General features: G+C 41.6%; 1 protein-coding gene across 3 annotated transcripts in view; it reads right to left on the reverse strand.

Moving 5' to 3' along the window:
• Positions 1 to 21,046, reverse strand: part of LOC308662599 (organic cation/carnitine transporter 2-like) — a gene marked incomplete at its 3' end in the record, with an annotated part of 35,004 nt that extends 13,958 nt beyond the window's left edge. The window contains exon 1 of one of the 3 annotated variants that reach the window (XM_081318614.1): positions 20,141 to 21,046. In XM_081318614.1, coding sequence (XP_081174740.1) covers positions 20,141 to 20,533 — 393 coding nt within the window. In that variant the 5' untranslated portion in view covers positions 20,534 to 21,046. The remainder of the gene's footprint in view (positions 1 to 20,140) is intronic. The other 2 variants (XM_081318612.1, XM_081318613.1) reach the window with 2 other exon arrangements.
• Positions 21,047 to 27,745: the final 6,699 nt, after the last annotated feature.

Genomic DNA, 27,745 nt, shown 5'->3' on the forward strand with positions numbered 1-27,745 from the left:
GAAAAAAATAAAACATGAAATGCTATATAACCTGAAGCCAAATATTTACAATACTATATGTCATATATACAGTTATTTAATTTTGGCTGTGCACATGGCATGAATATTGCCAATTAATTCATAGACCATGTTAATGGCTTCATATGTTCCAGAAAGCCAACCGTAATTTATTCAATAAAACAAAATTAAACAAACCGAAACTTGGCTTGGTACAACATGTGATTTCAATCTATATTCCTAGTGATTATAAACTACAGTAGAAAAACCAGCTTTTATAATGTCACAAATTATCTATTACTACATGAATAAAATGTAAATACTGAATATTCCAGAATGAAACAAGCAAAACGGGTTGAATTCTTCATTGTTACTTGATTCAGTACCCCAATTTGCAAGAATAGGGGGAAATAATAAATATTTCTCTAACAAGATTTTACAAATATCTTTCAGAACAGCAGAACTCATTGCTTTTATCATCCTGGGAACAGAAATCAGCTGACAGGGAACAATATTAAATATCACTAAAAGTTATATTTGCACAGTGAGGTTCCACCATTACCATGCAAATGCAGAATTATGACAGAGAAATGTTGCTTGGACTGAATACAGTACTGTATAGCATATCAACTCAGGCAAAAATTATTTTCATTCTCTAATACTTTCCAAGATAGGTTACTGAAGTTCACTGACCTATAAGAGGCTGCATCTCTTATAGTACTATATTTAATATTATTTTCTTAGACACAATGCACAAAATATAGAAGGTTGTAGTAAAAGGAAACTTAGTCAATAGTTCTCAAACGTTTAGTTATTAACACCAAGGGTGTTCTGAAGGGACTTGAAGACCTTGATCTTTCCCTGGCATTTAGCAAGGGTGAGTGAAGCCTGCTTGGATAGTCTGTTTTGTTGTTGTTCCTATCCAATTTGTATCATCTTTGCTGTATTTTAATCTTTTTCTTTCTTTGTTGTAATTGTTTAAAAATGTTTTTACTTGTAAGCTGCCCAGACCTGGTGGGAGGGTACACAAATTTAATAAATAAACTAACAATTCAAAAGGACAAAATTCAGAGATGACACACAGGAGTATGCAGAACAGTCAGCCAGCCCATCAATCAATTTTATTGCAGTCTCAGGGCCAATCAGAACATAAGATTCATCTTCTCAGTCTAGGAATTCAGTAATGACAGAGGACGAAGACACTGGACAGTTGAGGTCATATTTAACATACCATCCAATGGCATGACACCAAAATATGATGTAGATTATTCAGTATGTGATATTCACTTCGCCTGGCAAATATTTGGGGATTATATTTATAACCTCCAACCATATTCAAATGTAGTAAAATATATCCCGAGAATATTTGGTGACAGCAAAGTGTGTTTAATTTTGCTTTGCTAAAATCCTTTAAAAATACTAATAAGATATTTTTTATTCAAATGTGATATTTGTTTTCCCCCCCTAAACAATAAGGAAAAATACTCTCAAACTATGGACTCACTTGGATTTTGGATAAATATTTTTTGACTTCCTTGCTTTCGACAGTGTAACGGATAATGGGCTGAAACATATTCATCTGAGTGACAGTTAATAATATACAGTCTCCTAGATTTTAGAACATTGCTTCTGCAATGAAAAGTGAATTTAAAATAAAATTCACCTTTCAAAACTGACAATGAAACATAAATTCATTAGACTAAAAATGTGAGGTGTGGAAAATGTGTTGCAACCTGTTTACTCATTTGTCAAATTTATACACATACAAAAATGCATGGACCATTAATTCTTTACATCAGAAATGGGCTGTGTACAACCTTCCATTTAATGTTCAAGTCCCATCAGCCTTAACTTGAATGCTAATTGGGAAAAGAGAAGACACCAAATGCCCTGAAGTGGGGGCATAAAAGTGGCATATTTAGAATAAGGTAAAACAATCATAAAAGGGACCTGGTGGCTCAGTGGGTTAGGACACTGAGCTTGTCGATCAGATGGTCGGCAGTTTGGTAGGTCGAATCCTGAGTGCCGCATAACAAGAGTGAGCGCCTGTTACTCGTCCCAGCTTCTGCCAACCTAGCAGTTCGAAAGCACGTAAAAATGCAAGTAGAAAAATAGGGACCACTACGGTGGGAAGGTAACAGCATTCCGTGCGCCTTTGGCGTCTAGTCATGCCAGCCACATGACCACGGAGACATCCTAGGACAAGCGCTGGCTCTTCGGCTTTGAAACGGAGATGAGCACCAGCCCCTAGAGTTGGAAACGACTAGCACGCATGTGCAGGGGAATCTTTACCTTTACCTTAAAACAATCATTTGTATCCACTTAAAGAAGTCCATTAAGCTCTTGTATGTGAAACCCAATTTTGCTATTCAATTTTTTTTCTGTAACATTGGAGGTATGGCAAAATTAGAAGCTGCCATGTAATATCCTAATCTTAAATACCTATCAGTTACCCTTTGCAGTTCTATTGGATAAGATATATTTAGAGTCCCATTATTGCATGTTATTGTCTCTATATGGCAGCTGATCCAATTTACATTTGGTTCAGCTATGATGCAAGAAAAAATATCCTAAAGTTAATTTTCAGCTGGAAATAATGATGGTTCTGAGCTATTTTCCTACTGCATGTCTTCCCAGCTTTAGGCCATTGCAATAGATTATATAAGGAGAATGCTGCCTTGACAGCATTGAACTGCATCTTCTGCTTGATAGCTTAGCCTCCTCCTAAGTAGCTCAGGCAGAGAAAGCAGACTTGAAAATGGTTAAGACTACCAGCTCTTCTGCTTCTAACCCAAAATCAGCTGTTGAGAAGCAGCTGCAGAGGTTTTCAATTTTTCTCCTTTTCTTACCCTTTTATGTACAGCTGGGGGACTTTGGCTGTACAGCTTTTAGAGTATTTTTCATGTTTTCAGTAATTCTGAATTAGCAGAATGATTGTAAACTGCTTTCAAACACTTTTGGAGCAAACTAAGAAATGAAAACAGTGATCAACTGGAGGTGCCTACTAAGATTTTAGTATTCAACTTTTTATACTGAGGGGATTTCATTGAGAGCAAATGTCATTATTTTTGTTTGTCAAACTGTTTCAAAGAATCTCATAAAATTCTCAAATGAATAACAGATTATTTATTTATTTATTAATTATTTGGATTTATATACCGCCCATTTCCCGAAGGACTCAGGGCGGTTTACAGGGCAATTAAAACAATACAATATACAAAGTTAAAATAGAATTAAATTAAATAGCCCCGAAAATTAAAAACTAAAAACCCAAACCCTCAGTCCAGGCCAGCAAGCTCGAATAGCCAGGTTTTTAGGTCCCGGCGAAACGAGCAAATGCAAATGTGTCTGCCTGCTCTAGGTTAATAACTGTCAGGCTCATGTGGAAAATGCAGATTGTACACATGCTGGTCTATGACCAAATAAAGAATTTTGTTTGTGTGTGTGAGTGTGTGTGTGTGTGTGTGTGTGCGCGCACGTACGAAAGCCAATGATTTCAGTATTAAGTATGATTGAACTTAATTGGCCACTTTTACAAGCATGCCCATAGGAAACCTAAAATATGGAGATGCTACCTGTCTTATTGGGTCAGAATTATATCTCCTGTGTTGTATTTGATGTTCAAGTTGACATTTTTATTTTAAGTTAACAAACCAGTATTATCTAATATGGGTATATCATGTATACCTTTGAAGTTATCAGGAACTTGAAAGAACACTTATTTGATCAAAATCAAAGATATAATAACCACCCAAGCTGAAAAGTTAATAGTTCCATCAGAGGATTAAATGACATTCAATTTAAAACAAGCTATAGTCTTTTAGTTTCTAACAAATCTTCAGAATGCTTCAGTTAATTAACTGTTAGCTGTAATTCTAATTACAGAATGGCAAACTTTCCATGGAGGTAATAATCAACATTTGTTTATTATATTAGTCAAAGAGTGGGATGCATCACATTTACCCTGTACTGGAAAGTTGTAGGAATGACAATGTGTATGGTTCTCTAATCTGCAGGGGCACTTATGTTTGATGATCTTGCAGTCCTGGTATAAAAAAGTACACTCCTGAGTTAAGCACTGTCCCAGTACTGTGGATCTCTTACAAAGATGCCAGAAAGAGGTGCAGCTGCTTTTTAATAAAAATAGTTAATTTTTAAAACTAAAATTTCAATATACCTACTGTCTGGAATGATCTGAGCAGATTAAAAAAATTGAAACATAAGAAAAGACAAAAATAAATAAATAAAGCAAACAAAAATCCTGTTGAATATCCTAATAAGACAGGTCAAAGAAATGAAATAAACATAAAAGTCTTAATCCTGTTGCCATTATGGAAACATGGTGGGACGAAACCCACAAATGGAACACAAGCTAGAGCGATTTAAACTATTTAAAAGAAACAGACTAAACAAAAGAGGAGGTGGAGTTACTCTATATATAAGAAATAACTTTATCTCTACAGAAATAGAGCACAACAATGACGAAAACTGTAAACCTGAATGCATTTCGGTCAATATAAAAGGGGAAAAAATGACATTGCCATAGGTGTATACTATAGGCCACCCAAACAAGCAGAGGAAATAGTTGAACTTTTTGCTAGTCAGCTAACTAAGGTATGTAAGAAGCACATCACAATAGTAATGGGGGACTTTAATTACCCTGATATCAACTGGGAAACAAACTGAACCAAGTGGAAGATCAAACAGATTCCTGACAAACCTAGCAGACAACTTTCTCTCCCAAAAAGTAGAGAAGGGAACTAGGGGATTAGCCATATTGGATTTAATTCTCTCAAACAGAGATGAAATGATAGAAAGTGTCGAAGCCACGGGAACCTTGGGGGGAAGTGATCATGCAATATTGGAATTTAACATTCTGGAAGCACAAGCAATAGAACACAGCCAAACGAGTGTCTTGGACTTTAAAAGAGCTAATTTCAATAAACTTAGAGAGACCTTGGGAAGAATTCCATGGATGAGAATCCTAAAGGGGAAAACAACTCAAGAAGCTTGGGAAATTTTGAAAAGTGAGATAATAAAGGCCCAGTCTAGTACAATACCAACAAAGAAGAAAAATAACAGCTCTGAAAAGAAACCAGCATGGCTGCATAAAGAACTCTCTGATAAATTGAAAGATAAAAAGGACAAGAATTGGAAAGAGGGGCACATAACAAAGTCAGAATATCAGCAAATAGCCCGTGCCTGCAAAGATGAAGTGAGGAAAGCTAAGGCTCAAAATGAACTAAGGTTTGCAACCAAAGTCAAAAATAACAAAAAAAGTTTCTTTCAACGTATAAAAAACAAGAAAAAGTTAAGGAAATGATTGGTCTATTAGCGGGAGAAAGTGGCAAGAAGGTGACAAGCAACAGGGAAAAAGCAGAACTATTTAACTCGTTTTTTGCATCTGTCTTTACACAAAGGGAAAAAAACAGTCCAACCTACCAAAACCAGTGCCATAAAAAACAGAATAGAAACGCAAGTTAAGATAGGCAAGAAAATGGTAAGTGAGCACCTGTCCAGCCTAGACGAGTTCAAATCACCAGGACCAAATGCAAAGTTCTCAAGGAACTGGCAGATGTGATCTCAGAACCACTGAACTATATTTTTTCAAAGATCCTGGAGCACTGGGGAACTACCAGAGGACTGGAAGAGAGCTGATGTAGTTCCCATCTTCAAAAAAGGGAAAAAATAGATCCAGGAGAATGACAAATAGATTTAAGGAATTAGATCTGATAGACAGAGTACCTGAAAAACTATGGACGGAGGTTTGTAACATTGTACAAGAGGCAGCAACAAAAACCATCCCAAAGAAAAAGAAATGCAAGAAAGCAAAATGGCTGTCTGAGGAAGCTTTGCAAATAGCTGAGGAAAGGAGGGAAGCGAAAGGCAAGGGAGAAAAAGATACACCCAACTGAATGCAGAATTCCAGAGAATAGCTAGAAGAGATAAGAATGCCTTCTTAAATGAACAGTGCAAAGAAATAGAAGAAAACAATAGAATAGGAAAGACCAGAGATCTCTTCAAGAAAATTGGAGATGAAGGGAACGTTTCATGCTAAAATGGGCATGATAAAGGACCAAAATGGCAGGGACCTAACAGAGGCAGAAGAGATTAAGAAGAGGTGGCAAAATTATACAGAACTATACAAGAACGAGCTGACTGTGGCTCAGACCATGAGCTTCTCCTTGCTTCTCAGACCATGAGCTTCTCAGACCATGAGCTTCTCCTTAAACTGAAGAAAGTAGGGAAAAGCACTAGGCCACTCAGGTATGAATTAAATCATATCCCTGTTGAATATACAGTAGAGGTGACAAATAGATTTAAGGAATTAGATCTGATAGACAGAGTGCCTGAAGAACTATGGACAGAGGTTCGCGACATTGTACAACAGGTAGCAACCAAAACCATCCCAAAGGAAAAGAAATGCAAGAAAGCAAAATGGCTGTCTGAGGAAGCTTTGCAAATAGCTGAGGAAAGGAGGGAAGCGAAAGGCAAGGGAGAAAAAGAAAGATACACCCAATTGAATGCAGAATTCCAGAGAATAGCTAGAAGAGATAAGAATGCCTTCTTAAATGAACAGTGCAAAGAAATAGAAGAAAACAATAGAATAGGGAGGACCAGAGATCTTTTCAAGAAAATTGGAGAAATGAAGGGAACATTTAATGCAAAAATGGGCATGATAAAGGCAGGGACCAAAATGGCAGGGACCTAACAGAGGCAGAAGAGATTAAGAAGAGGTGGCAAAATTACACAGAAGAACTATACAAGAATGAGCTTAACGTCCCTGATAATCACAATGAGGTGGTCACTGACCTCAAGCCAGACATCCTAGAATGTGAAGTGAAGTGGGCCCTAGAAAAGCTGAGCAACAACAAAGCTAGTGGAAGTGACAGTATTCCAGCTGAGCTATTCAAAATCTTAAAAGACAATGCAGTAAAAGTGCTACACTCAATTTGCCAGCAAATTTGGAAAACTCAACAGTGGCCTCAGGATTGGAAAAGATCAGTTTACATTCCAATTCCAAAGAAAGGCAGTGCCAAAGAATGTTCAAACTATCGCACCATTGCACTCATTTCTCACGCTAGTAAAGTCATGCTTAAAATCCTACAAGCTAGACTTCAGCAGTATGTGGATCGAGAACTACCAGAAGTACAGGCAGGATTTCGAAGAGGCAGAGGAACTAGAGATCAAATTGCCAACATACGCTGGATCATGGAGAAAGCTAGGGAGTTCCAGAAAAACATCTACTTCTGCTTCATTGACTATGCTAAAGCCTTTGATTGTGTGGATCATAACAAACTGTGGCAAGTTCTTAAAGAGATGGGAGTACCAGAACATCTTATTTGTCTCTTGAGAAACCTATATGCGGGTCAAGAAGCAACAGTGAGAACTGGACACGGAACCACTGATTGGTTCAAAATTGGGAAAGGAGTCCGGCAAGGCTGTATACTGTCGCCCTGCCTATTTAACTTATATGCAGAGCACATCATGAGAAAGGCAGGGCTAGATGAATCAAAAGTTGGAATTAAGATTGCCGGAAGAAATATCAACAACCTAAGATACGGAGATGATACCACTCTAATGGCAGAAATTGAAGAAGAACTAAAGAGCCTCTTGTTGCAGGTGAAGAAGGAGAGTGCAAAACTTGGGTTGAAACTTAACATTAAGAAAACCAAGATCATGGCATCTGGCCCTCTCAATTCCTGGCAAATAGATGGGGAAGAAATGGAGGTAGTGACAGATTTTATTTTCCTGGGCTCCAAGATCACTGCAGATGGGGACTGTAACCAAGATATTAAAAGACGCTTGCTCCTGGGGAGGAAAGCCATGCAAATCTAGACAGCAGACTAAAAATCAGAGACATCACCCTGCCAACAAAAGTGCGTTTAGTCAAGGCTATGGTCTTCCCAGTTGCAATGTATGGCTGTGAAAGTTGGACCATAAGAAAGGCTGAGCACCAGGAAGGACTCACTAAAGAAGAGCCTAATGCTGGGAAAGATTGAAGGCAAGAGAAGAAGGGAACAACAGAGAATGAGGTGGCTGGATGGAGTCACTGAAGCAGCAGGCTTGAGCTTAAATGGACTCAAGAAGATTATAGAGGGCAGGAAGGCCTGGAGGAACTTTGTCCATGGGGTCACGATAGGTTGGACATGACTTTGTAACAAAATTAACAATTTATTGACCTGTATTAGTTATATTAGTGTCAAAGTAGTTAACAGGAAAACAATAATAGTGAAACAGAGCAAAATCAGTTTCAAAACTGCCAAGAAATTGTTTTTGTAATCCACTCATAGAAAATTTACCATGGCATCTTAACTATCCCAGATCATCCCAAACGTTATAAATAGATCATCCTTTGTCAAAAATCCATGTTTGTTTCTTAATATAATTGTCAACTCTACAACGAACCTGGCTGCAGCCATCTTGCACGTTGTAGGTTGCCACCTGAATGGGAGGGGGTGCGGAGTATCTTTGCTAGTCTAAACAATTCTGTGTCCCATGGGAACCAAGGTCATTCTATCAGTTATGTTAAAGGATTGGGCATATTGTTAGAAAATCCACCAAACTATTCTATTGGGGAATGTAGATAATTTCATAGCATTGAGGTGGGAAGTTTGACTATGTAATAGTGTAACACTTTGGAGGGAATTTCTAACTTGGTTTACTTTTGACCATGCTGATATTTTGCATCTAATAAACATGATCTTTGAGGAAGCTTCTAGCTTCGGAGTTCTGATTTATTTGGTTTTATTTATTGGAACCATGACATTCATCTCTTGTCATTTTTTGTTTAACTGTGAGAGATCAGTTGGGGTGGGTCTATCCCTGTAGTCTGCGATCAGTCCACCCCAGATTTGACACCTCAACTGTTGTGAGAGGACAGCTGAGGTTTTTTATCTGGTTGCCGGCGCGGGTGAGACCGGGGCTGGTTTGGTGTATCTGAGATATTTTCCAGACTGAATACTATTTTAACATCATTTAGTATCAACTGACCATTCTGCTGCTCAAATCTGCCCTTGCAGACATTGCTAGTACATGGTTCGGCTGAGCTATTCTAGCGTGGACTTGTATGCCCTCAGGAGGGTTCCCCCTTCCTGGGTACGACCTGCCGCTCTTTCTTCTGTCTCCCTTAAAAATGGGCCCAATTGTTGGGACCCCGAGAGGTGGTTGGGCATAGACAGGGACCGTTGGAAACATATTAAGAGGCACCTGTTATGTTTTTTAGCCGGTTGTTTTACGGGGTTAGGGAAGGGGCGGAATGGTAGGGTTGGGAGAGATATGGGATGTATTTTTTCAACCGGCTGTCAGTCCAGGCCGGAGATGGTTCCCGGCAAGACGGGGTTGGGGACTTCCGGTTTTCCCAGCAGTGGGGTGGGGTTTCAAATCCCCACGGCGATTGGGAATGGCAGCAGGCGACTACACGGAGGGCCATATCAATTTCGGGGATCACGCCCCCGCTGTCTTCAAGCGGTGGCGTGCTCCGACCCTCCGGTTGGTACCCGTCTATCCGGGGGTGAGGGGGATCAGGTCCCTGAGCTCAGGCTGGTGTACTTTAATGCCAGATCCGTTGTGAACAAAGCTCCCCTCGTCTGTGATCTGATCGAGGAGGAACGCGCGGATCTGGCATGCATTACGGAAACCTGGTTGGGCTCGGAGGGAGGTCTCCCTCTGACTGAGCTCTGCCCTCCAGGTTTCTGTGTGCTTCACCGGCCGCGGGCTCAGGGAAGGGGCGGGGGGGTGGCGGTGGTTATTCGGGAGACCTTGTGTCCGCGGGGGATTGCTGTTGTTCAGGTAGCCGGGAGTGAGTCACTCCTCCTGAGGTGCGGCCCTGGGGCTCAGTTGGGCTTGTTGCTTACATACCTAGCGCCCAGCTGTGTAGCAATGGCCCTGCCCAGGCTTCTCGACACCCTCTCAGGGTTGGTGGTTGAGTTTCCCAGACTTATGGTTCTGGGCGACTTTAAACTTGCTTCCCTGGGGGGGGGGTCGTCAGAGTTGGCTCGGGAGTTCATGGCTTCCATGATGGCCATGGACCTGACCCAAATAATTCAGGGCCTGACTCATGGGGGGTCACACTCTCGACCTAGTTTTTCTATCTGGACAGTGGCTTGATGATCTGGGAGGCGGCTCGCCAACGATTACTCCCCTGTCATGGTCCAATCATCATCTCCTACGGTTGGTCTTCCGGTTTGCCGCCCATCGCTGCTGGGCTGCGGAACCGACCAGGTGGTTCCGCCCCATGTGCCTGATGGATCCGGAACGGTTCCAGACGGCACTTGGGTCTATACCTATCTCCCCCACTCACAGCTCGGCCGATGCCATGGTGGATGCCTGGGAAAGGGCTGCCACCGAAGGGCTCGACCGTGTTGTACCTTTGCGACCCCTGATCCGGCACCGATCCCGTTGGGCCCCATGGTTTTCTGTGGAGCTCCGGGAGATGAAGCATCAGAGACGGGGTCTGGAGAGCAGTTGGGAGATCGAGCCAGTCTGAATCTGACCGATTGTGGTTGAGAACCGCTACGAGGCTTTACCTTGCGGCGATGAGGACAGCGAAGTCTAATTACTTCGCTGCCCTCATTGCGTCCGCAGATAATCGCCCGGCCGCCCTGTTTAGGGTGACCCGCTCCCTCCTAAATCAGGAGGTGAGGGGGAGCCCTTGCAGGGGCGGGCCGAGGAATTTAGTCATCATCTTGCAGACAAGATCGCTCAGATTCGGGCCAGTTTGGACTCTGACTGGGCAGAGACTGACAGGGAGGAATTGAGCGGTCTTGAGAATGCCATTTGGACTGAATTCGATCCTGTGACCCTGGATGAAGTGGACAGGTTCATGATGAGACTGAGTTCCACCACGTGTTTATTGGACCCGTGCCCCTCCTGGCTGGTGTATGCAGCTTGGGAGGAGACACGAGGCTGGTTCCAGGCAGTAATAACTACTTCTTTGAGGGAGGGTATCTTCCCCGCCGCCTTGAAGGAGGCGGTGGTGAGGCCCCTCTTCAAGAAGCCTGTCCTGGACCCGGCTATTTTAAATAACTATTGTCCGGTCTCCAACCTTCGCTTTTTAGCGAAGGTTGTTGAGAGCGTGGTGGCGCACCAGCTTCCCCTGTTCCTGGAGGAAACTGATTATCTAGACCCGTACCAATCGGGCTTTAGGCCTGGGTACAGCACGGAGACGGCATTGGTCGCTCTGGTGAATGATCTCTGGCGGGCTTGGGACAGGGGTTGTTCCTCTGTCCTAGTCCTGTTAGATCTCTCAGCGGCTTTTAATACCATCGACCATGGTATCCTACTGTGGCGTCTCAGGGGGTTGGGAGTGGGGGGCATTGTTCTACAGTGGTTCTCCTCCTACCTCCTGGGCCGCTCACAGTCGGTGTTGACAGGAGGGCAGAGGTCGGCCCCAAGGTCTCTTGTTTGTGGAGTTCCTCAGGGGTCAGTCCTCTCCCCCCTTCTGTTCAACATCTATATGAAGCCGCTGGGTGAGCTCATTCATGGTTTCGGGGTGGGGTATCATCAGTACGCTGATGATATCCAACTTTTTCTTTCCACCCCGAGCCAACCCAGCGATGCCCTTGAGGTGATGTCCCGTTGCCTAGAGGCGGTCCGGGTTTGGATGGGGAGAAACAGGCGACTCAATCCTGCCAAGACTGAGTGGCTGTGCATACCGGCATCTCGGATGAACCAGTTTTGTCCATCTTTAACTATGGGGGGGTGAGGTGTTGCCCCCCGTTGATAGGGCTCACAACTTGGGTGTCCTCCTGGATTCACGGCTCACTTTGGAGGATCATGTAGGAGCTGTGACCAGGGGGGCTTTTGCCCAGGTTCGCCTGGTGCGCCAGTTGCGGCCCTATCTGGACCGAGATGCCCTACGCACAGTCACTCATGCGCTCGTGACCTCCCGATTAGACTACTGCAATGCTCTCTACATGGGGCTGCCCTTGAGGACCACTTGGAGGCTTCAGCTAGTGCAGAATGCGGCCGCGCGAGTTGTGATGGGAGTTTCCCAATACTCCCATGTAACACCTCTCCTCTGCGAGCTGCATTGGCTTCCAGTTGCCCTCCAGGTGAGATTCAAGGTGCTGGTGATGACCTATAAAGCCCTAAATGGCATGGGTCCGGGTTATCTTAGGGAGCACCTGCTGCCAGCATCAATCTCCCATCATCCTGTGCGCTCCCACAGGGAGGGCCTCCTTAGGGTGCCGCCAGTCACTGAGTGCCGGCGGGTAATCCCTAGGGGTAGGGCGTTCTCTGTGGGTGTGCCTGCCCTGTGGAACGACCTGCCTGTGGAACTCTGGACCGCCCCCGACCTTCGTTCGTTTCGCCGGGACCTAAAAACCTGATTGTTTGATTTATCTGGCCTGGACTGAGGGGTTTTAAATTTTTAAATTTAAATTTTATATTTGGGCTATTGTTATTTAATCCTATTTTAATCTTAATTTTACCTTAATTTTTGTACTGTTTTAACTGTTTTTAACCTTGCCCTGTAAACAGTAGGGCGGTATAGAAATCTAAATAATAATAATAATAATAATAATAATAATAATAATAATAATAATAATAATAATAATAATAATAATAATAATAATAATAATATACAGTAAATTCAATGTCCAGAATAGGTCTATTGTCAAATCAGAGTGCAGGCAGAAGTAGTTAACAGTTAACAGTAATAAATCCATCCAGTCTCCCTCTGTCTCCATAGAGGAAAGGAACTAGTGTGAACTATCTATTCCAGTTCTGGTGCTTCAGTCATGTCTTGTGTGTTTTCCTCCATCTGCGTTAAATCACAATCCCTTCCATTGGTAGATTCATTCATTTTCTGAAAATTCTTATTTTGTGAGGTTGATGTAAAAATATGTCCATTTATGTCATCAAAGTTGTTTTTAATTTCATTGTAGTTTAGAGACATTGTTGTTTGGATTAGTTGCAACATAGCGAGCATTTCCTCCTGGAAAGTATTTGGTTTTTCTTGACAAGTTCTTTTTGCAAGCTCTTAAGATTTCATGATAGCTAGAATTAAAAAAAAATTGTTTCTATGAAAATAGCTTTAAAGTCACAGTCAATAGATATTTATCATCCAGGAAGGTCAGTTATGTTTTTTCAATTATAATCTTTGCTTATTGTGGCTGGCCCAGAATGTTTTGTTTAGCTCTTTTTAAAGATCAAAGAAGTAGATTATTTCATTCTGGGCATCCTGCCAATACTTATAACAAAGCAGCTAAAGTTATATATTCTCTTCCACCACTAAATGGCAGCAACAGTATGTATGTTTTTGTCCCCCTTAATAGTTTGATTCACCGCTTCCTTCCATGGGAGGGTGGGGCAAAGCTCCGCCTCCTTTTCACTTTCAGAGGCTTTTTTAGTTCTTGGGGTATCTTTTCCAAAAGTTCAGGATATAGAGTAGGAGAGAGAGATCAAATTTCTCACCCAGTTTCAGCATGTTGTTCACTGATGTTCTGGTGAGTACTTGTGGAGTTCAGCTGCAAGTAGCTTGGGCTGGTTACCGAGATGGGGCCAGACTTTCTCCTGTCGGGTTACAGGGAACTTCCTGATCAAACGGGACAACTGCCGTTGTTCCTGAATTGCTGGGGCGTCCCTCTTTCTTCGCCGCGTCTTTGGGGCAGCTTTAGACCCATTTAGGGTCCCCTGCCAGGGCGAAAAGAGCCACGGGAAGTGGACTTTGCAATCCCACGATACCCGTGCACTACCAGGTAAAACCGGAAGTCTCCTGTCCAGTGACTTTTTAATTGCTTCCAGAGGGAATTGGAATCTTCAAGACCCCCCTTCTTCACTGGGTCCACAATCATCCAAAAGTCGTCTTGAGCCACTCCTAAGTGCTCCCATTCAAAACCAGGGAGCAGCACTGTCAAAGCACTGCTTTAGCAGTGAAATCAGCAGATCATCGGTAAGAGAGAAAAGAAACTCTTACCATGCAGCAGCGATCTTGAATGGACTCCCATGCTGATGACATTCCTAAAGTCTTTAAACTTTGATGTTCTCTCAAGGCTGTAGTGCTGGAGGCGCTCTGGTTAGTTGTTTGCTACAGTAAGTAGTATAGTGGATTTCTGATGCAGAGTTTCTTCTTTTTATTTATTTTAAATGCTAGTTGTAATAGCTGGGCATGGGAAGTGTTAAAAGATATGAATGTGATTATGCTTCACTGGAATATTTCACAAACACAACTCTACAATTGAGAATCACCCTCAAAACTTCACATGGCAGGATGTTGGATATCTGAGAAAGATTAGGTTCCCTGGGCAATTATACATACAAACATGCATTCTACAAAGTATTCCTCCAGGTATTCCTCCAGCATCTGCTATGACCCAGGCTGTAGAAAGTTCTTTATTTCTCTTAACCAATGATCTAGCCAATGGCCCTCCAACAACCAGTAAGGCTCCACCCTCACACTACCCTGAAGGCAGCCACCCTCAGTCCCCCAAACAACAGCCCCCAGAGTAGGAGCACGCTCACAGGACAAGGTCCAAGTCCAATCCACCAGTTAGGGTCCAGGCACAAGACAAGGCCAGTCCTCAGGAAAAGAAACAGGTCCCAGAAAAGAAGCAGTTCCAAAACCCCAGTGAAGCAAAGGCCAAATGTAGGCCACCAGAGAAGGGCAAGGTACAAAACAAAATGTGAAGATCCATCTTCCAAGCTAGGCCACTCAAACAGCAAAGGACACTAGTAAAAGCCGGGGGAGTACAAGCCAAAGCAACAATTGTTCCTGGCAAAGACTAACTCCCCATGGCTTTTCCTTAAGTTATTCCCCTCCAGGAGTTCCTTGTGATGAGGGACGGGGTGACCTCCTCCCAAGTAGCCTTGCAGACCTTCTCTGGGCTTGCCTACACTCCACTCTCCTCGCCCTTGGATTAGTGGAGTAGGCAGCTATTCCTTATCAGAGGAGATTGGCTTCTTATCAGCACCGCTGCTTGTCAGCAGCTGATCCTCCTCTGTGTCTGTGCAGGCAGGCAACTCTCCATCTGGTCAACCAACTCCCCCAATGCCTGAGGGGCCCCTGAACATCATCATCCTCAGCCCCTGGCATGCCTTCCCTGTCAGATGGTCCTGCTCCAACTCTCCCTCCTCCTTCTCCAAACCTGAGGGGGCCATGATTGCAACCCTCTTTATTGGTCTATTGGCTGGGGTTACTAAGAACTGGGTTTAACAGCATCTAGAGGACATTACATTGTACGTGTATGAAAACCATTTTAAGCTTTAAAAAGTCTCAAAATTTTGAATTGAGCCTAGAAATGGACCCAGTGCAACTGATAAAGCACTGGCTTACATGATCATTTTGACTAGTCTCAGTAAACTTGCAGTTTTATTTTCGATTAAAGGAAACTTCTGGGCCTTTTCCTGACTCACAGATCAAATCCCCATGAGTGATTAATTGTAGCTTTACGTTTATCACTTTACGTGATATAAAATGTGTCTGAATATTGTTACTTTAGTACAATATGGTTGTATGAATCTAGAAAATGCACTACAATATGTTATTAGTGGGAAAACGACCAATATATTTTAATAATCCAGCTAGAGGCAGAGTCTCCACCGGTAAGAGCAAGTAAGATGAGCTACAGAAATCACAGGCTAATTGGAATCAACAGAAACATTCAGGACAGCCTATGGTTGTGTATTGGAACAAAAAGATGAAAAACAAAGACTTTTATTATTAATTTCAAAATCTTATTTCAAATCCATCTAGCCCCTTAATCCGTTTATAACTTTTCAGATCAATTTTCTAATCACACTTTTGTTGCGTGTTCCAAAATAAGAATTTTTTAAAGTTCTTAAACTTGCATAAAACTTGCTTTCATCAAGAATTGAAGGAGATTCATCTATGTGATCTTACCTTTCCAAAGGATGGAGATGGATGGATGGAGAGAGAGAAAGAGAGACAGAGAGATCCAATTAACAAGAAATTTCCAGAAGTGAGTAAGAACAGAAGTATGTGAATTCGGTGTCATTTTGAAGGCTCCGATTTGTCTTCTCCCAGGGAGCCATTGTATGGAGCAGTTGTAGGCAATTCCAAAACCCAGGTATTGTGGTTTATTCAATGCACTATGGTTAAGAAATAGTGGTTTAGGACAGTGTGCGAACCTGATACTCTGTCACATAACTCATCCCAAAAAGGAAGCATTTCCAAATATGCACTAGAACAGACATGTCAAACACAAGGCCCGGGGGCCAGATCCGGCCCATGAAGTGGTTTCATGCGGCCCGCGAAGCCATCCTGGAAACAGTGAGGGAATGGCCCCCACTGCCTTGGCCCTGGCCCAGAGACCCTCCTCTTGCCAGAGACCCTCAGATCTGTCCCACTCCTGCCCAGGCCCCCATAGGCACCCTAAATGCAAACGATGTAGAGCTGGCCACGCCCACCCAGTAGGCCACGCCCACCCGCCCCCCTGAGGGCAACCGCAATGCTGATGCGGCCCTCAATGAAATTGAGTTTGACACCCCTGCACTAGAATATAGCATGGGGATTTAAGAAATGGAATGCAATTTACACCAAGCTTAAGCACTTTTCCCCTAGATGTCATGAAAGGCTAGTTCTTAGGCAGAGATCACCCTCTGATAAAATGACTAGAGAAGTTAAAATATAAAATTCAGCTGGAAATATATTGGCAAGAATGAGTCAACAGATTAGGAGTTAAATAAATGTAAAACTAGAAGTGAAAAAGTGGGTGAAAGGTTATATGTACATCTTACACAACTTCTTCAGGAACACACAGGTTATATTTTAAAAGCGGTTAGAGTCAATAAAACTTTGCCAATGAAGCACCAATTACAACAGGTTTTTAGAGTCAGACAGGAGACAAATAAGCTTCTGCCATGTGACTGATGAGGACACTCTTGTCTCTGAAGCTATTATTTTTCAGTCTTTTAATCTAAACGACTGAGGATTAATAGGCACTATTGTTTTGCTATATTTTACCGTTCTCTTTTTGTCTGAAGTCAGGTCCACATAAAGAGATTTTAGAAAACTGAACGATTTTTATTACTTAAAAGCAAAAATGCTGAAGAAGCATGGGGGCTATACATAGAAACATTAATGGGTTATTAAAAATGCAAATTTCAATATTATAAACCATATTGCATTACACACACACATCTATATATGTATATTTAATTATTCAAATTCCACCAACTAGTTATTGAAATTTTGAGTCATTTAAATTTGAGCCCATCATTTATATACTATTAAAACTTTTGTATCCATTTGTTTGTCAACCTTCAATTGGGTGAAATGGTGCAGCATAGGACATCAATTTTTTTAATCAATGTCCCTCAAATAGTCTAACACAGACCAAAATTTGTCCAAAATTTGGGATCCATGACTCCTGTGGGATTGAAATTTGGCAAAGATGTACTGCTACAGTGTTGCCACAGCTGCAGTCATGTGATCTTCATTTCCAATGCTCCTGTCAGCTTCCTACAAGGAAAGTCAAAGAGAAAGCTGCAGGAAGTCAGAAGTTCCTCCGCTTCTATTGCTTTTTTGCCCACCCATGGTCGTTCTGTTTTGGTAAGGAAGTGTCTGTGAAATAATGCGTCAGCTGGTCACAGGTTGTCTAGTATTCAGTAAAGCTGAGATACCCAACATCTGATCTATAAAAATAAATAGGGTGACACATCTTGTACGTCTAATGCAATACCTAGTGGGACAGTGGAGCATTTTGGAATTAATTCAGAAAAAACCCAGTGTACAAACATAGCACCTGTTTGCAACTCTTTAAAGAGCTGAATTCTTTCTATTTGCAGCTGCCACATGATTCTGGCCAAAGATACAGCTCTTTAAAGAGCAGCAAACAGGCATTACATTTATCTCCCGTGCGCTACAAAGCTTCTGACTGCCCTAATACATAGTATTTATTAGATTTTTATCACTTTATAAGTAACTTAAGGCAGTGAACATACCTAATACTCTTTCCTCATTCTATTTTCCACGCAACAACCCTGTGAGGTGGGTTAGGCTGACTGGACCAAAGTCACACAGCTGGCTTTCATGTTTTAGGCAATACTAGAACTCACAGCCTTCTAGTTTCTGGGCCAGTATCTCTTAATCACTATACCAAACTGGCTCTATAATTTAGGAGCTTATATAGACTAAAAGCATAATCTTTTACTTATTTTCTCAAATGCCCTCACTGTACTGAAGTTGAGCTTACTATTTGATAACCATAAATAGGATTACAGCCTAAGAGGATTATTTTCATAAAGGAAGGTACAATATTTAAGTCTCAGATTTAAACCTACATTCAGGGAGGAGTTCTGGCAATTCTAAGAAGTATTCAATATGCACCACTTCTTGCAGAAATTTATGCAATAAGACTTGTTTGAACATTATCTGAAATTCTAAACAGAAAAAAAGCCTTCAAAAATGTGGGCTGGTTGTTGAATGTAACAGTTAATACTGTGAGTCTCTACATGTGAAAAAATTGGGGAACTTTAGTTTTTGAATTGAAATTTGTCAAAAATATGTTTACAGAAAGATACGTTATAATTAAATGGCTACTATTATCAAGTTAATTTTAAAAATACTGTACTTCAATAAGAATAGTTATTGCATTTCAACTCTCTGAAGTAATCTCTTCTGAGCAGTCATCCTATGCAGTGAATTCATTTAATTCCCAAACTTGCGTGTTCTGTGTATTACATTCTAATTCTTAGTAAGCCAACGAAAATATAACAATTGAAAATATAACTGAACTTACTAGAAAAAAAACAAGCAAAATGCTGCAAAAATAAAAAATGGTCTGCATCTTAGGCAGTCATCCTAGGGATCTAAGAAGCTGATTCCAGAATTTGAGGTTACCACTGAGAAGATCTAGGTTCTCACTCCTGATGTAAAGGAATCGTGAGCATCTCCACAAGTACTGCAGGGACAGGACAGGATAGGCTGATTCTGCTTGGATGAGATGATCGTGAGGTTTTTTTATTTATTTGAACGTATTAGCTGCCAAAATCCAATGAACTCTAGGCAGTATGCAAAACTGAAAAATCCATAAAGACAGGTACAACATGAAACTAATGAACAGCTCAGGCTAAAACAATCTTACAAACAAATCAAACAAACAGGTTATTCTGAATTGTGAGGCAAATTCTACAACCTAACTTCCAGAGTTAGATTCCAACAGGAATGGGAGACCTTCTGGTGCACATATTTGCCTGAAGCAGATTATTTTACTAGTCAATGAATAAAATTAATGATTGGAAACAAAAGATGATCTTCCCCCATACCTCACTATATTTATCTGGATCTTAAGATCATATTTAAATAAATTTATTAATCTCTTATTGAATGATACAGGAGTATAGCCAGCGTACCAACAGGCTGAAGAACAGCTTCTATCCATGGGCTGTCAGGCTCTTGAACGGGAAATAACTTTACGTATGATTGACTTGCCAGGCCGGTGTGTTGTGCAATTAGCTCACATGGTGTAACAAGATGGTGGATTTGTTGTCACTGTGAGTTGTGGGGGCGGGGGCACGAAGGGAGGCTCAGCCAATCTCAATGTAAACATGGTTGTACTTTGACAATAAAAGTTCATTCACGGATGGCTACCTAAGAAGTGGTCTTTCTCAGTGGTGACACTCCTTTCAATCCTGGTCTGTTCAGGTGAAACCTTTTTTTTAAAAAAAATATACGGTATATAAAGTTTTAAAAAATATGATTTAATGCTTTTTTAGATCTTGACAACTACTACTGCTGGTCTTCTATTCAGTCATTATATTTTAGATCTTGGATGACTAAGACGCTCTCTGAAGGCCACCCAGGGATCTTACTGTTAAAATACAGCACAAAAATACTATACACGTATAAAATGGAACTGCTTCATTACCAGAGAAAATCTACTTCAGGAAGATTTTGAAAAAAAAAGCATTTGGGGGATTATTCAAGAATATATGTATGGGGCAAAGAACTGTATTTTCAAGTCGCAGATTTACTACTTTCTTTAAAAATTATCTATGAGTACTGGAAGATTACTGGAAGATTACTTAACGCACTCACTGAAATCTAGTATTTGTTTAGTAGCCTTCATCTCCAAACACCCCTGCCCGGTTGGTTTTGATCTCTTGGGAGGCCGTCACGCTGCCGGCCCCCTTACTCTCCCCCTACCCTTGCCTCAAAAGTCAGCACGCACCTGCCTACCTCGGAGACAATGGTGTTGTCGTAGTACTCTCGACTGAACTCCCAGCCGTCCAGGCACTCCTCCTGCTCCACCTGGCTGAGGTTGACATCGCGGCCGGGCTCCAGGTTGCCGGCGGAGAAGTTGAGCAGGGCCTCGAGGCTGTAGCGGCTGCACTGGCTCCGCACCTGCCGGCCGCCGCGCTTCTCCAGGGGGATGCTGGCGTTGAGCCACTCGGCGCTCAGGTTGGCGTTAGCGGGCACCCGGCACCAGTGCTCGGGAGTGGCGGCCAAGAAGACAGCGGACAGCCCCGTGTAGCCGTTGGGGATGATGCTGGCGCTGAGCAGGAAGAAGATGAGGCGCTGGAAGGGGCCCCACTCGCCCAGGAAGGCGGTGGCCTCGTCGTAGTTGAACATAACCGGCCACAGGCAGGCAGGCAGGCAGGCAGGGTGAATGCAGAACGGCCGCGGCCCGAGACGCGGCTCTCGTTAGCACATGCAGCAGTTCCTGCTGGCCCGGGCGAAGGCAGGACGGAAGAAAAACTAAGCCGGCCGCCGGCAGTAAGTGGATAGAAACAGGGGCCGCTGGAGGAGGCTGCCTGTGGGTGTGGTTTATCTACAAAGGGCTGGAGCGCCGCGCTCGGCCCGCCGACGAAACCCGGCGGAGTCTTTGCGAGTTCCCGCGCGGAAGAAAAAAAGAAAATCACCGCCCGCCTCTTTTTTTTTTTGCTTTTTTTTTTTAAGGCTGAAGGGATTTGAGTTTATTATTACAGTCCGCCCGGGAGAACGAAAGAGCGCGCGGAGAACTTTGCTTTCAAATGTCAAAAATGAACCATTGCTGATCCGTTCAGATTCTCTGCGAGATGAAAAGCAAACTTTTGAAACCGTTTTAGCGTGTCCGCGTTTACTCCGAACAGGCGCTTGTGTAAACTGTAAACGGATACAGACGCTAGCAGCGCGAGGGGGTGTGACAGCCGGCGTGGCTTGAAATGTATTATTTTAATAAACCACATTGTTTATTTAGGGCATAGGCAACCATATTTGCTTAACATGTACAAAACTGGTAAAATATCTCATAAATCTGGTGAACAAACTTGTGCCTCGTCTGCCCCTCTGACTCTGTACTGTTTATCCCTCGATTTCTAAGAACAGTACAGAAGTCTGTTATCCAATTTCCTTACTTGCTCAGTCCATTTTATTTATTTTATTTAGGCTAATGAAACGCTCACTCCAATTTCTGTAGACTTAACACTAAGCCATGGTGTTAGTTTTGTTTATTGTTTCTGGCATCTCATAAAATATAAATTGATGAATAATGGCTTTGCACTGTGACCACTGTGTTATGTTCACTAAATCATAGTTGAAATATATTATCAGTTATATGAATCCAACTTTATGGCAGCCTTTCCCAACCAATTTATACATCCCCCCCAAAATATTTTGGAATAGTCATATTCCCTCCATGCCTATTACCATATTCCAATACTGCACATTGGTATAAACTTTTGTTTTTTGAATAGAAAGCAGCACAACGAGCAACAGACTGTTCTAAAAGTATTTGGTAGCACCCAATTCAGTCATTTCATAGCTTTTAAAGTAACTTTAAAATGACTGTTCTGAGATTTCTTTACTGTAGGCTTACTTAACAAAAATGTACATTTAAACACAAAATATATTACCCAAAGGTTGATGCACAAATTGCTATTAGATTTCCAAAAGTTTAGATTGGGAAGCCATAAATACTTAAAAAATTATTTATATTTTCAATTCTTAATGTACTTTTGTTACTCAGATTTGCTCCAAGTGAAATTTGTTTGGAGCAATGAAATCCGTGACGATGATTACTACTGAAATGACCCATGCCACAATCTGTGTGACCTTTCTCCACAATATAGTCAAAGCAGCAGGTAAAATGTTCCAGCTGAGGTACTTCAAATTCCAAAGCACTGCCTGAAGTTAGTATAATTAAGCATTTTGTCAAGAGCTACTTAAAAAAAAATCAGGGCACACACTTTTTTTCCTCAAACAACTAACTAAAAGTATAAAGTAAGCCTAGCCTCCTCATTATCAATAATTTATTTTGAATAAATATAGATTAGTTCTTAAAATTTCAGAATCTAAGATGAATCAGGAAGATTATTTCTTTATATGTTATAAATGTTTCTATATAGGGAGTTCTCAAATTATGACCACAATTGAGCACAAAATGTATGTTGCTGAGACATTTGTTAAGTGAGGTTTGCTCCATTTTACAATCATTCTTGCCACAACTGTGCTGTGAATCACTGCAGTTGTTAAGTAAATAACATGATTGTTAAGTGACTCTCGCTTTCCCATTGACTTTGCTTGTCAGAAGATTGCAGAAGGGGATCACATGACTCCAGGTCACTGCAACTGTCAAAAATACAAACCAGTTGCCAAGGGGATGTTGCAACGATAAGTGTGAAAAAGTCACTTTTTCAGTGCTGCTGTAACTTTGAACGGTCACTAAATGAACTGTTATAAGTCGAGGACCACCTGTATTCTCAACTCCATCAGGACTCCTGGTAGATTATATAAATCTAGTGGCAGAACATAAAATTTAACAATATAAGTAAATCTAATTGCAGATTCTACTACATAATAGGCAGATAATAGGGTGGCACATTTTTTAAACAAGGTGACAATTTTTTGAATAGAAGTAGTGACTGAGTGATTGTCACTAATGAGCTTCCAGAAAACCAACTGTCAAATCTTGGATTACCACATATCTAGCAATGGCTTTTTAAGGCGTTTCTGTTAGATACTTAGCCAAAGGTTAAGCATACACAATATGGGTGTGTGCAGTTTCTTTAAACTGATATGTGGCAATAATCAGGAATCCAGGTGAGAACAACATTCTAGATAACTAAAAATGTCTGCTGTTACTTTCAGTTGGGAGCAGTTTAGTGACCCTGCCTGGATTCAGAAGTTAAACTAGGTAAGCCTGGTTATCCATGAATGGTCAGACTAGGCTAGGAGGTCAAAAGACCTTCCAGAAGAAAAGGCAAATCATTATGATGCTATGCCAGAGAAGCCTGTGTAGAGATGTTCACAAATCCATGAGGAATCAGGCTCACCTTGAGGTAGACTGAGGGTAATTTTAGTGGAACAAAGGTGATGGGAATGATATGAGCAGCATGACAACTTAATGACCCAAGTCCTGTCCTTTTTCCAAGCCGTTTTCCATAGCATTACATGCATGTACACCCAAAAGGGGCAGAGTTTACAATTCTGCTTTAATCATTCTGAGTAAAAGCAGCAAAAATATGTGGTTCCTACTGAAGGAGACTTTTTTCAATAGTGGATGTTCATTTTCCTTCAACCTTGAGTTTTACAAAGCAGAAATGTAATGGGAGAAAACCTCAGTTTCTACCTCAAAATATAATCCTGACATAATGAGACGTAGTGGCACAATGGTTAGAATGCAGCGCTGCAGGCTAATTCTGCTGACTGCCGCCTGCCAGCAGTTCTGCAGTTCGAGTCTCACCGGCTCAAGGTTGACTCAGCCTTCCATCTTCCGAGGTCAGTAAAATGAGGACCCAGATTGTTAGGGGCAATATGCTGACTCTGTAAACTGCTTAGAGAGGGCTGTAAAACGGTATATAAGTCTAAGTGCTATTGCTATGAATTGAAGATGTGATCTGCTTCAGACTGAATTCAAATAATATAAAGGTAAAGGTAAAGGCTCCCCCGCACATGCATGCTAGTCGTTTCCAACTCTAGGGGCCGGTGCTCATCTCTGTTTCAAAGCCAAAGAGCCAGCGCTTGTCCGAGGACGTCTGCGTGGTCATGTGGCCGGCATGACTAGACGCCAAAGGCGCACAGAATGCTGTTACCTTCCCACCGTAGTGGTCCCTATTTTTCTACTTGCATTTTTATGTGCTTTTGAACTGCTAGGTTGGAAGAAGCTGGGACGAGTAACAGGCGCTCACTGTTACGTGGCACTTGGGATTCGACCCGCCAAACTGCCAACCTTCTGATCGACAAGCTCAGCATCCTAACCCACTGAGCCACCGCGTCCCTGTAGAATGCAATACTGCAGGCTAATTCCGCTGCCTGCCACCTGCCAGCAGTTCTGCAGTTCGAGTCTCACCGGCTCAAGGTTGACTCAGCCTTCCATCCTTCCGAGGTCGGTAAAATGAGGACCCAGATTGTTAGGGACAATATGCTGACTCTGTAAACCGCTTAGAGAGGGCTGTAAAACGGTATATAAGTCTAAGTGCTATTACCATAAGTCTAAGTGCTATTGCTATGAATGGAAGATGTGATCTGCTTCAGACTGAATTCAAATAATATACACAGCTGTAAAATCATGTTTTGCAAAGCATAATGGCTTGATTAAATTAACATAGAAAGCCAGAACCAAGTTATATAGTGACTGAATATGTGGCATGAGGCAGGTAACTCTATAGACAAAAAATAATTACATACTTGTGCTTATCTGTAATGCAAATAGTGGCCGGGAGAGGAATAAGGAAGATTTTTTTTAAAAGCAAAAAGGGTCCCATATTAAAACTCTTCTGTAGATATTTTAATTAAAAATAAATCAGAAAAGCGAATCATTTTCCTTCTCTTTTTCTTACATTAACAACCCTGTGAGGTGGGTTGGATTGAGAGTGTGATCTCTCTCTCTCAATCCAAAGTCCAAAGTCACTTTTCCAAAACTGACAGTAATATTTCAGATTTAGCTCTCTGCTAATATATAAATATGCATTCAAAATATGCGTACAACCATATTTACCATGTAGCACAAGACTACACATCTAATTGTATTGTTGTCACCTTTATATCTATTAGTTATATATTACAATGTGTGTCTGTATGTGTGTGTGTCCTAATTATAGATTAGGAGTAATTTAACATGTATTGCATTAAGCAATGAAATATATTACTATACTTAAGTTAAATCTAACTCTTACTTGCTATCTTGGAGTTGATCATCTGGCCAATACTTGGGGCTTCAAAGAAGCCTATACAGATTTTTTTTTTTAACATACTCCAGGGAGGGAATGTGCCATGGTATCTGAATAATTAAAAAAAAATTAAAATTATCCTCTTCAGAAGCTATTAATAAGACAAACAGCTGCATATGCAAAATCACAGAAAGATACAGCTGATAAAATTAACAAAAGAGCAACAACAAGGTGATCAAAATAACATTTGGAACAAAAACACACCAAATAGTAAACTGTACTTCTAATAGTAAAAGTACTTCTACTTTGACCGGTTTCATATCCTCTGACAACAGGATCATTCTTTTCTCTCAAAGATATCTCATCTTTTGCAAGTAAATTATTCAGTTTTATAGGACAGTGAACTGGGCCCTCAAGAATCTTGTAGTTTTCTCCATTGCCCAAAGCTGTGTATGCAGCCTCTACAGATACTCCTATTGAATTGTAACTTTACTGTGAAATTTTTTTTTAAAAAAAACTGTTACGATACTTTAAGACCTTTTAAACTTTTGCCCACCAAATAGTCCATAGTCAGTGCTTCAAGCAAAAGCTGAATTTGGCCTGAAAAAATTGTGGCATTTATGTATGACAGAGATGCAGTCTCTAAGCATCTATCCCAGTAACCGAAGAGTTGAAATAGAATTTCTTGTGGACACAGATATGAGTATTTTAATTGGAAATATTTAAGTTGCTTCAATTATATTCTTTTCTTTGGGTTACTCTCAGATATTTTTTTTTAATTACTGAGAAACTATTTCCTTAAAAGCTTTTCACTATTTCAGATTCAGTCATAATAAATTGCAATGATTACAGCTAATGATGTTATTCAAAAACTACCATCAGTAAGGTACATATGTATTAGGCGGTATGAAAGAGTCCTTGCTTATTTATACATTTTTCTAGGCACTGTACATATATTGTAATCAAATTACAGTAAATGTAAATGTCACAACAGTATTTCAAAACAGTAGCCGAAACCATTAAGCATGCAGTTTCTCAGCGAAGGTTATGCAAACAAACAAGGTCAGAAATGTTTTTATTTCTGACTTGGAAACAGAACTTCTGAAATGTAATTTCTCAATTTCCTGGATTTGTCGTCGTTAATAGACAATGAAAACCCCAAGTTTAACATTTGTTAAAAATTTAAAGAAAACAAGAAATGTAACTAACTATAAGGGAAAACTTAATTTTCAAGATCAAGTTTGTTCAAACAAACTAAGTGTTGATTTGTAAGATTGGGAAATACATTTGCATAATATTTGACTAATTTGCACAGTGGTAGGTTACCACCTCCATCCCCATTTCGAGACAATGTCTTTCTCAAGCATCTTCTTGGAGCCAGATCACACCTGCCCACTTCGCCTATTGCTTTCCCCAACTTTCCTTAACAGTGCAGATTATTATTTTCCAGTTAAAAAGTACTTGTATCACAAATCTCAAATATGCACTTCTGCCTGTGAAGAATAGTGCTCTTAATAGGGTAAAGGGAAAGCTCTCTTGAGTTGAGCTTAGCTCTTGATGACTTTATGGAGGTGACCTTGTTTCCTTGGCAACAATAGATTTGGTTGTCATTATCTTGTTTTATTTATTCTACATTTATTTATTTTATTTTTATTTTTATTTTATTAGATTTATATACCGCCCTTTCCCGAAGGACTCAGGGCGGTTTACAGGGTATTTAAAACAAGAATTACAAAAGTTAAAAACAATTTAAAAAAAATTAAAAAATTACATCAATCCCTGAAAAAAAGTAAAAACCCCAATTAAAATTAAAATTAAAATTAAAATTCTCAGCCTGGGCCAGAGAGCTCGAAGAGCCAGGTCTTCAGGTCCCGGCAGAATGAACGGAGGTTGGGGGCAGTCCTGAGCTCCACGGGCAGCTGGTTCCAGAGGGCAGGCGCACCCACTGAGAAGGCTCTCCCCCTGGGTGTTATCCGCCGGCAATCTTTTACCGGCGGCACCCTGAGCAGACCCTCCCTGTGGGAGTGCACTGGACGAAGGGAACTTGATGCTGGCAGCAGGTGTTCCCTCAGATATCCCGGACCCAAGCCATTTAGGGCTTTATAGGTCATCACCAGCACCTTGAATCTCACCCGGAGGGCAACCGGGAGCCAATGCAGCTCGCAGAGTAGAGGCGTTACATGGGAGTATCGGGAAACCCCCATCACAACTCGTGCAGCCATATTCTGCACCAGCTGAAGCCTCCGAGTGGTCCTCAAGGGCAGCCCCATGTAGAGAGCGTTGCAGTAGTCTAAACGGGAGGTCACGAGCGCATGAGTGACTGTGCGTAGGGCATCTTGGTCCAGGTAGGGTCGCAACTGGCGCACCAGGTGAACCTGGGCAAAAGTCCCCCTGGTCACGGCTCCTATATGGTCTTCAAAATTGAGCTGGGAGTCAAGGAGGACGCCCAAGTTGCGAGCCCTATCAACGGGGGGTAACACCTCACCCCCCATCATTAAAGGTGGAATGGTCTGGTTAACCCGAGATGCCAATATGCACAGCCACTCAGTCTTGGCAGGATTGAGATGAAGCCTGTTTCTCCCCATCCAGACCTGGACCGCCTCCAGGCAACGGAACATCACGGCGAGGGCATCGCTGGGTTGGTTCGGGGTGGAAAGAAAAAGTTGGGTATCATCAGTGTACTGATGATACCCCA

Source organism: Vipera berus, assembly GCF_964194415.1.
Source record: "Vipera berus genome assembly, chromosome: 2".
NCBI classification, from domain to species: Eukaryota; Metazoa; Chordata; class Lepidosauria; order Squamata; family Viperidae; genus Vipera; species Vipera berus.